Source organism: Chaetura pelagica, unplaced genomic scaffold, assembly GCF_000747805.2.
Source record: "Chaetura pelagica isolate M959 unplaced genomic scaffold, ChaPel_1.0 scaffold47, whole genome shotgun sequence".
NCBI classification, from domain to species: Eukaryota; Metazoa; Chordata; class Aves; order Apodiformes; family Apodidae; genus Chaetura; species Chaetura pelagica.
The window spans coordinates 6,075,583-6,086,589 of NW_009954140.1; the positions used below are offsets into that span (position 1 = coordinate 6,075,583).

The 11,007-nt window shown below is 52.3% G+C and overlaps 1 protein-coding gene across 1 annotated transcript in view; it reads right to left on the reverse strand.

The window, feature by feature from the left end:
- SLC39A11 (solute carrier family 39, member 11) overlaps positions 1-11,007 on the reverse strand; it is an 85,573-nt gene that overhangs the window by 31,155 nt on the left and 43,411 nt on the right. Inside the window, exon 5 of the mRNA XM_010002712.1 lies at positions 9,819-9,989. Within this exon, the coding sequence (XP_010001014.1) occupies positions 9,819-9,989 (171 nt within the window). The remainder of the gene's footprint in view (positions 1-9,818; positions 9,990-11,007) is intronic.

Here is an 11,007-nt window from a genome sequence, read left to right on the forward strand (position 1 = left end):
GAGGAGAAACATCCCAGAAGCTTCTGACGTGCCCAGGACAGCTCAAATGCCACCACTTGGATTGTGAAAGATAAAAGATGAATGACCCAGCTTTGCCCCCAAGTCTTCCAGGGATTTGCGAGTGGGTCCCATCAAGGTTATGCAAGAGGTGATGAAAAACAGCAGCTTGATGAGAGGGTTGAGCCACCCATCACCTGGAAAAGCAAACAGCAACCTGCAGCTGGCTGATGCTGGACAGCAGAACAGACAGAGAGTCACTTAGTGCTGGGTGTGACACCAGGGAGCTGTGATGCCACCTTTAATGCCTTATCCTGGGGGGCTTTCCTGGCAATTTCACAGGAGCTTTGTCCAAAAAAAGCCTCCAGAATCAGGTGATGGCAGCAGTGAACCCACCTGAGGGCAACCAGTCAAGATGAAGGTGTTCAGGTTTGGTTTGATTTGGTTTGAACTACGGGACCAATGAGCCCAAACTGCTCAGGGCAAAACCTGGTCAGGTGTGACACAAGGTGACTCTGAGCAACTCACAGCAACATATATAGGGGTAAAACACAGCCCAAGAGAAGCTCATGGTCTTGCTCGAGGCTTTTAAACAAGACAGAATTTGGGTATCAGGAAGTAATTTCCCTCTGCCACCTCCTGATTCACCTCACAGGAGCCACCTGCATCCCATCCTGATCTGCTTATCTTGCCATCTCACACAGCACAACATGGAGCAAACCATCACCTCAATCCATGGAGCTGCACCAGCTGAACAGGAGCTGCTGAGGCAGCACGTGCCACTGCTTACACCAGAGATGCCTGATTGTAAAGAATTAAGGTAACTGCCCAACATCCCAAAGCACCTTCATCATGGAAACACTTCTCTGGGAGAAGAAAACTCCCAAATAACCCTAAAAAAGCAGGGACTGACCCAACCCCACCCCACCTGAATCCATCACAGATGTTTAATGTTCCATTTCTAGCATGCAAATCATTTCCTAGGCCACTGCTCACCGATGTTTAATGCAACAGACCTGCAAGTTCTGATGGGGATAAGAAAGGAAAGGAGCTTCCACATGCATATTTCAGCAGACCTTCATTCCAGCTGGTGAAACTACTGCATTTAATTGGCTTTTGTCACCTTTGAGGCTGTTACTGCTTACAAAACACTGATCACCCGCTCAAAAAGATGCTGCAGAGATAAAGGCACATTATCACTTCTCCACTGGCTTTCCAGGTGTCTGCCTACAAATGGGTTTTTGAAATATGAGCTCCTGTCAGCAGGGAATTAGGGACTTTGTGATTCTTCTCCCCCCAGGAATAGTGTGGGGCTGCTACACCCCCCCCAGGCTGTTCCCAACCCTGCCCACCTAATGCATGAAATCACATTCATGTCAGGCTGTTGTTCACAGGCCATTTCCCAAGGCACCAACCCCAGACTTCAACCCTCAGTCTTCATCTGCTCAGGAGGAGCAAAGGGAAGTCCCAAGGGAGCTGAGTCCCCAGGGTCCCTTCCCATCCCCAGCAGAGACGCAGCCCTTGGGTGCAGGACAGGGAATCACAGAATCATTCAGGTTGGAAGGGACCTTTAACATCAAGTTCCAACCCCTCTGCCTTAGCAGACTTTCCAGGAGGATCTGCTCCATCACCTTGCCAGGCACAGAGGTGAGACTGAGCAGCCTGGAGTTCACTGCCCAGCCAGGGAAACAGCAACACGCAGGCACCCGGGAGAGCCCTGCAGCTCCCATGGGAGGGTGGCTGTTTAACCTCCACCTGTACAGGACCAGGTTTTGCTGGTGGCATCTCACCTCGAGCAGGGCAGATGCCAAGAGCAGCACCCAGGGCTGGGGCTGCCACCACATCCTTCACCAAGTGCCAGCCCCTCTCCCAGCTGCACCCTCCCCCCCCCAGGCTTTCCACCCCCTCGCACAGAAGCTTAATGACTTTGAGCAGATCTTTTCAATCCATCGAGGTGCTTAATAGATGAAAATGTCAAAATATGTGCTGATGAGGCAACAATTATTGGGAGGTTTAATAAAAGGTTAAATCAACCTTTCCCAGAGGCAGCACGTGCACCCGTCTGTGCTGCTCCGGATCCCATGGAGCCACTGCCAGGGGGAAATGCTCTGGTTAGCACTGAACACCCAGCTCTGTCCCCATGGGCTGCCTCCAACCTGACCTTTCTCCTCCCCCGAGCTGCTCACAGGGCCAGCACATCACAGCATCACTGCAAACAGCAACTGCTCCATCCCTGGCACATCCATGCCAAAAGGGTCCCCCTGGACATCAAACAGCAGCCTCAGGAAGCCACGTCCCAGGATGGGTTTTGTCACTGGAGCAGAAAGTGCTGTGAAAAAAATCACAGCTGTTCAAATGTGCATCATTGCTGATGGATGAGGGAATTGGGGTGTTCAGCCTGGAGAAGAGAAGGCTCTGGGGGGACCTTAGAGCACCTTCCAGTGCCTGAAGGGGCTCCAGGAAAGCTAGGGAAGGACTTTTTACAGTGATGGGATGAGGGGAAATGGTTTCAAGCTGAAAGAGCAAAGATTTAGGTTCAACATGAAGAACAAGTTCTTTCCTGTGAGGGTGGTGAGACACTGACCCAAATTTCCCAGGGAAGCTGTGGCTGCCCCATCCTTGGAAGTTCTCAAGGGCAGGTTGAATGGAGCTTGGAGCAACCTGGGCTGGAGGGAGGTGTCCCTGCCCATGCAGGGGGCTGGAACTAGATGAGCTTTAAGGCCCCTTTCAACCCAAACCATTTTATGTTTCTATGACTGTCCTGTTTTTCTGAGAGGTGAGCACAGGCTGAGCTGGTGCCAGGGCCAGCACTGCCCCCTGCTCCCCTGTCATCTGCAGCACTTCAGCAAATGGCTGCACAACGTGCTCACCCACACCCAGACACCTTCCCTTACCCACCTGTTCCATTTCACCCTCTCGTCTGAAACGCAAGCTGCAAAGAAAACTTCTTCTTCCTTTTTTTTACTAAAAATAATGCCTTCCAGTAACAATCAAAGGTGCCCCAGGAGTGCCCAACAGCCATTACCAGCAGCAGTGCCAGAGGAAGCAGCTCTGCTGTAATTCCAGACAGAGGCATCACACAGATGAGACACAGATTAATTTGTGCAGCTCAGTGGCTCCCACTCCCACGCTCTGCCAGCCCCAGTAGGTACCAAATGCATATTAGAGTCAACAATTGTAAAATAGTCTCAATTTCAATAGATCAACAGAAAAACCCCATTATTCAAAATGAATGTAACCAACCTCTAATGCATCTCTGAGAACATTCATATAAACAGTCACTTGGCTTTCTAACTGAGCTGCAGCATCACCCGCTCTGCCCCAGCCCCTCCCGGGAGCGCCTGTCCCAGGGGAAGGGGTTCAATCAGCTTTTGCTAATGAAAAAGTCACCAGCCTGGAAATCCTCCCCTCCCAAGGAGCACCAATCTGACAGCACAAGACACCACCTCTGTGCTGCTGCAGCCATCCACAAACCCCTCTCTCCATACCCTCCTCTTCAGCAACCATCAGTCCCTTCGCAGCCTCGAATTCTGTTATCCAAGGATGACCCAAATTTCCCAGGGAAGCTGTGGCTGCCCCATCCTTGGAAGTTCTCAAGGGCAGGTTGAATGGAGCTTGGAGCAACCTGGGCTGGAGGGAGGTGTCCCTGCCCATGCAGGGGGCTGGAACTAGATGAGCTTTAAGGCCCCTTTCAACCCAAACCATTTTATGTTTCTATGACTGTCCTGTTTTTCTGAGAGGTGAGCACAGGCTGAGCTGGTGCCAGGGCCAGCACTGCCCCCTGCTCCCCTGTCATCTGCAGCACTTCAGCAAATGGCTGCACAACGTGCTCACCCACACCCAGACACCTTCCCTTACCCACCTGTTCCATTTCACCCTCTCGTCTGAAACGCAAGCTGCAAAGAAAACTTCTTCTTCCTTTTTTTTACTAAAAATAATGCCTTCCAGTAGCAATCAAAGGTGCCCCAGGAGTGCCCAACAGCCATTACCAGCAGCAGTGCCAGAGGAAGCAGCTCTGCTGTAATTCCAGACAGAGGCATCACACAGATGAGACACAGATTAATTTGTGCAGCTCAGTGGCTCCCACTCCCACGCTCTGCCAGCCCCAGTAGGTACCAAATGCATATTAGAGTCAACAATTGTAAAATAGTCTCAATTTCAATAGATCAACAGAAAAACCCCATTATTCAAAATGAATGTAACCAACCTCTAATGCATCTCTGAGAACATTCATATAAACAGTCACTTGGCTTTCTAACTGAGCTGCAGCATCACCCGCTCTGCCCCAGCCCCTCCCGGGAGCGCCTGTCCCAGGGGAAGGGGTTCAATCAGCTTTTGCTAATGAAAAAGTCACCAGCCTGGAAATCCTCCCCTCCCAAGGAGCACCAATCTGACAGCACAAGACACCACCTCTGTGCTGCTGCAGCCATCCACAAACCCCTCTCTCCATACCCTCCTCTTCAGCAACCATCAGTCCCTTCACAGCCTCGAATTCTGTTATCCAAGGATCAGCTCCCCCACAGAAAACACCAGCACTGGTTTGGGGCTGAGGGACAAGCTCTGGCTGAACCTGCCTGCCTTGCTGCAAGGTTTAAAAAGCTCCAGCCTCCAGCATCCCACCTCACACCTGGACTCAGCCACAGTAAGATGCCAGCACTGCAGGGTGCTCACCTGAGAGATGTCAAACCTCACCAGGGTTTAGGCACAAACCTCACCAGGGTTTAGGCACAAACCTCACCAGGGTTTAGGCACAAACCTCACCAGGGTTTAGGCACAAACCTCACCAGGGTTTAGGCACAAACCTCACCAGGGTTTAGGCACAAACCTCACCATGAAGGACCCTCCTCACCGTTGGGAAGATACCCTCTGGTTTGGACATGTCTCCTCCAGCTAACAATTCAGCAGCAGCACATCACACACCTACAGCCCTCGATGGCAGGGGCTGGTTTTGGCAGATGTGCAGACAGACCAGCCAAGGACTGATGGGCAGGACTGGCCACCACTGGAGGTGCCTGCAACAGGGGACTGGGCCAAGAGGGTCCCCATCAGCTTCCTGCAGGTCCCAGCCAGCCATGCAGGGTGGCAGCAGTTGGAGGATTCATCTCAGCAAGATCCCACACACACAGCAGCCAAAGCAGAACCAAAGCCACCATTCTGTTCCTCTCTTCCAGACAGTCATAAACCAGGAGACACATAAAAGGACGTTAAAACTGGCTGAATCTCTAAGAAGCTATAAAGAAAAGCAAGTTTCCAGGCAGCTCCTGTATCTAAGCAGGCAGTGCCCACCCCTGGGGCTGTCCCTGGCCAAATCCCACCATGCAAAGGGCAGCTCTCACATGGCCTGGCCCCAGGGCACTTGTCTGAACCATCCTGCTTCCCAGGAGAAGCTGCAAACAAGGACGATTCCAATCAGTCTGACATCCTCCATCCCTTCCTTTCCCTTCTGCTCTCACTTCCTCCGGGTGAAACAGAGCAGCAGCTTTCCCTGCCAGTCTCTGCACCTTCCCCAGGGAGGGAGAGGGGACACAGAGCTGCCATGGGGACAGGCAGAAGGTGCCCCTAATCAATCACCAACACAAGGAACAGCCACCATAAATAAAGGCCTCAGCTGTGCCTTGATGCCAGCCAGATGACAGGGGACACGAGCAGGGTGCCAGCACCGTGCATCCTGCACCCTCTCCCCTGCACCAGCCCCTGGGCATCATCTCATCCCCACCCCAAGCATTGGCCAGACCTGACCTACAAGTTTTAGGGCCAAATCTCTCCCTCCTGGGCAAGCAGAGAAGGAGGGTCCTCAAAAGCACCAGTGGCAGCACCAAACCATCCTGCACCCAGGTGCCTCCTGCTGCCATCCCCCAGCACAGTCCCAAGGGGGATGAACTTGGATGCTGTCACCTGGAGGTGGGGGAGATCTTCCCCTGGGCCCAGCACAGCTTCCCAAGAGATTCATTCACCCTTTCCATAGATGTCACCACCTAAAAGTGTCACCATTTAAAATCTTTTCCCTCCTGCTCACAGTGATACCTCACCAGCCCAGGGTGAACTGGCTCTGTGTTCTGTGTTCTGCTCTGCTCTCTGCTTTGTTCCTTCTCATTAAAAAAACATAAATTCCAGGCTGTTAATGGGTTTCTGGCAATAGGAACTGGAGAGAAAGCCTCAGGTGGAGCCACGTGAGATTTGATGGGCGAGCAGGGGATGTCAGTGCCACCTCACACCACGTCCCATTTGCTCCCTCACAGACACTTCCACTTCCTGGTGACACTGGAGACAGAAACATCACAGAATTCAGATCAGGGAGCAAACACGGACTGGTAGGCTTGAATATGGAAAAGCAAGATACTTCCTTGCAGGAAGGAAAGGGCTGGAGCAAAGCAGATGACTCTGGCTCCACGTGCAGCTCCCAGGGATGGGGCTGCCCTGCCCTGCCTGCTGCTCCAGCCCAAAGCATCCAAGAAAAAGGAAAATTCAGGTTTTCTTGGCAACATGAGGGTGGCTGGAAGCATCACCTGCTGGGTTTTGTGGACCCAGAGCTCCAGGAGCTCCATCCCATCAGGCTCCCCTCCTCCCTTCTTAATGAGCACAACGAGAAAGGTGGTTCAACTCACACCTCACTAATTGTTATTTGTGATAAGCCTGTAACATTTTAATTAATGTGAATTCTTCAGCACAACAGCCACCCAAGGTACCAAGATAAACCAGAATAAACAGGGCTTGATTAAATACATAATTAATGTTCCCCTAAACCAGGCATATATGAATATTAATTAGCAGGAATAGTCTCCAGTTTGGCATCTCCTGTCATTATCAATTTATTCTTTACATTGTCAGCCCCCAGTTTGCAACAACTTAACAAACCTTTTGCTCGCTGGCAGAAGCACTGAACACAAACTGAAGGCAGGAGTTTGGGCTTTACATCCCATTATCTCACCCACAGATTATCCAGCTGGTCCTTAGAGGGTTTTAATCATTAGATGGAGCAACGTGGTAGAGTGTGGGCACAGATAGGAAACTCCAGAGGTGTCAAGAGCAGCTCCAGCCCCACAGAGGCACTTGGCCAGGCTGAGACCCAGCAAAGTGGATGGGAGCAGTTATCCCCCAGCTGCACCCTCCTCACTGCAGCACCCACAGCACCACATCCCCCCTGGGGAATGTGAAGTTTGACCAAGTGTTATGAAGGGAAAGATAGGACAGAAACCCCTTGGGAACCACCTGGACAACCCCTGCTGTCCATGCTCCCCACAAGCAGGTTGGGCTCCCAGGGAAGCAGAGCAGCAGCCAGACCTGGCACCAGAGCCACAGGCCCACGTGAGCTCAGGGCAACCCCACAAGCCCAGGGGCCAGGAGAGCTGGCAGCCTGTGCCTGGCAGCCTTCCTGAAGTGCTGAGCATCCCCAGCTCCTCAGCTCAGCACCTCCCAGCCCCCTCACACCAGCAGAGGTGCCATCAGGCTGCAGGAGCCTGTGCTAATTATAGCACCAGCCTTTCTGCTCGCAGGGCTGATAATGAAGGCAGAGTATTCCAGTGTTTCCAAACCCAGGCTGTGGCAGAGCAGGGAAGTGTCACCAGCACTGCAGAGGCTTTGTTGGGAAAGTAAAAGAACTTTGGGGAAAGCCAAGCCCAGCCTTGTCCCACTGCTCACTGAGAGGCTGGACCAGCATCTGCTGCTTCATGCAAGACTGAAACCTCAGAAACAAGCAGGGCAGACCAGCTCCCACTGCAATCACAATCTGAATTAGTTATTAAGGCAAAAATCAGGGGTGGCATCCTGGGACCTGCAGGATGGGCTCTGGGGAGCACAACAGCAGACATGGGCTCAACTCCAACCTCCATGACTTGAAACCTCAGAATGACTTTGGACAAATCCCTGTTAAAAAGGGGATGTTGGTACAGGGCTTGGAGCACAAACAGCCACTGACACCCACCCAGGGCTGCTAGCAAGGGACAAGCCAGTTGGATAAGAGCAGTGGGAAACATTGGGACTTGGCAGGGACAGACACCCCCACTGTGACTCCTGGTCCCTGGCTGAGCCACTGCTCTCCCTCTCCTCTCTGCGTATTAAGCTTTAATATTGTGACCTTTAAGACACAAGAGAGAATTTCTGAGGCTCTGCAGGTGTCCAAGGGTGGCTTTGTGCCTTGCAGAAGCAGTGACAGGTTAGACACGGGGCCCTGCAGCACTCAGGGCACTTTGCCATCCACCCACTTCGCTGGGTGACTCTTTTTTGCCTCTGCAAAACTTCCTGTATTTTGCCAGTGAGAGAGGCAAGAACCCTCAGCCAACACAGCCACACACATCACCCAGCTCTTCACCTCAGGCTCCTGACACTTCATTTGAAGGGTGAAAACCAATTACGCTTTGCTAGGTGCAAAAATTTCCACTTCCTTTGTGCATGTGGCTAATTTAAAGCTCCTGCCTGGTTTGTCACGCACCCCCCTCCCCAGCAATGCATGGAGCTGGACTGAGTCATCTGGGTTATACACCTATGATAAAAAAAGGGATGAAAACTGGAAAATCCCAAGGGCTTTGGGAACCAGTGACCAGCTGGAGCAAAGCAATTATTGCCCAGAGACAAGCAAATGGAAACAAGGCTGGAAGGGAGGGCAGCTCACGCGTGCTCGAGGAGATCATCCATGTGCATCCCAACTCCAACCCTGAGGCAGCCCAATGAGTGTTGGCTTTCATTCTTTTCCTGCCCTTCAGTCCTGGGCTGCCCTTGCAAGGGGAGAAATACAGGATGTGTGATTACAGACCTATAATGGAGCCTTCTCACCCAGGAAGCCTGAGCTGGGATGGAATTTAAGATGGATGCCCTGGTATCAGATAAAAGCTACTCTTGAAATCAAAAAGCCCCCGTGACAAGGCAAGGCAGCTCCATCCTCTCCAGCTCTAATGGTTAAAGCCACCCTGTGCTGCTGCAGCTCTCAGGGCTGACAGTAGCCACCTCCTGGCCAACAAGCCACACTAACACCAGCCTGGAAACCATGGCCCTTCCAAAGGCACTTCCCTGTTTTCCCCCAAGTTTACAGTTCTAAGTTATGCAGAAAGGTTTTTTCCTATTCCCTTCACACCTCCCCATCCAGGAGACAACGTGAGGCAGGCAGAGACTGAGCTGGGAAATGAAAAAGAAAAGGGGAGGGGAAGGAGAGGAGGAGGAGGGAGGGGAGAGGAAACCAGGAAAACAAGCGTTAAAGATTCCCTTATATTACTTTCAATATCCCCAAGAACTGCAAAGCTGCCATGCCCTCAGCTGTTTCCAATTTATCTCATAGTGGGTTTTTTTTCTTTAATCTCATCTTTCTTCTCCAAGCCCAGCCCACCCAGACTCAGGGCTCTGCAGTTTTCCAGCCACTGGCCAACTCCATCCCTTGAATAAGAATCCCCCGACCCAACGTGCTCCCGCAGCGCTTTTACCTGCTGCTCTGCAGACCAGACCAGAAATTAAAAGAGATCAGAATCTGTTGTCCTTACAGAGCCATCTTTCTCACTACACTCTGGGATTTACAATTCCTGCCCACGACAGGCTGGCAGCAGGGCTGCAATGTTCATAGCACACCAGCAAGCCTGAGCCCCCTCCTCAGCAGAGGGTTTTGCTGCCAAGACCTAACACAGTTCAACCCCACCATGAGAGAAAGATCCAACAGGATAGACCTTGTCAAAAGGCACATGGGCACCCACATGGTGAAGGGGCCATATGTGAGCAGCAAGGAGAAGAAGGGAGAGAAGGTGGCAGCCCTGTGTGATCCTCCCAGGATGGCACCGAGCCCAGGAAAGGGCTGCCCACCAGCCCCGGGATGGATGGACAGACAGACAGACAGGACTCACCTGGGATGTTGTGGATGGTTATAGCAAGGATCATCAGCAGAATCCGCCTCCAGCTGCTGCTGCCAGCCAGGGGGGCACTGTCCCTGGCAGTGGGGAATGTTGGGGGGCTGTCAGGCAGGCTGGTCCCCACACCCCTCCTCCTCTGGTAGGGCTCCCCATTCTCACCTTTGTCTGGGGGTAGAGAAAAGAGCCAGGTCAGCTGAGGGAGACAGACAGACAGCTGGGCACCTCCTGCCCCCCCTCCCAGCAGGAAAAAGCAGAGAGAAGGCAAAACACTGAGCAAAGCAAGGGTGAAGGTGTGTGTGCTGGTCCCCCTCTTTGCTTCAGTTTAGGGCAGGGGGTTTCCCCCCAAGGAAACTGCAGAGTCCATGGGCCAGGGAGGCTCTGGGACAAAGCACAAGTTCATTCCCTGCCTCCTCCTCTCAGGACGTGCTCCTGGCCCCACACAGCTCCCCAGCATCACCCTCTCAGCAGCCTCCTGCAAAGCTCCAGTCCAGCAGGGATGAGCTCCAGGGCCAGGCACTGATGAGGATGATGGGGACACCAGGCAGCAGCCACAGGGAACCAGAGCAAGACCTTCCCCCCCCACCAACCCCAAACCTGGCAGGTCTGTGGTTCCACTGCCTTCACCAATGCAGGAAAACCCCAAAATGCTTCATGTTAATCTCACCCTGGTCACGAAACGGGAGCACTGAGCCATATTTAGTGATTATTTCTTCCCTTAGCAAAAGATTTGCTGTTGCTATTTGCTAAGAGCTCAGCAGATAATTCCAGGCCCCCCCAGGCCCCTGCTCCCAGCAGGATCATCCCTAACATCTCTATCTCAACCAGTTATTTAAAATGATGCCTCTGAAACCCAAGCCCCAATTAGGGCTGATGAAGGGTGGAACGAGCACCATAATAAATCCTACCAAGACCTTCAGTGTTCACCTTCAGCATGAAAAGGTGAAGGGAGGCAAAGAAACAAGCAGCACAAACCCCTCAACCTCACACAGCAACAGCTACGGCTTCATGTTAGAGATTTGACATTTAGACAATATAATTCTCTCTCTCTGGATTTACATAATTGTCTCTCCTGTCCCTTGACCCACTCACTCCAAGATGTTTTTGCAGACACAGTGTAAGGAGCAGCCTGACAGGGTTTGGATGTGATGCCAACTGCTTCCCTGCCATGTGCAGGGCGAGGGAC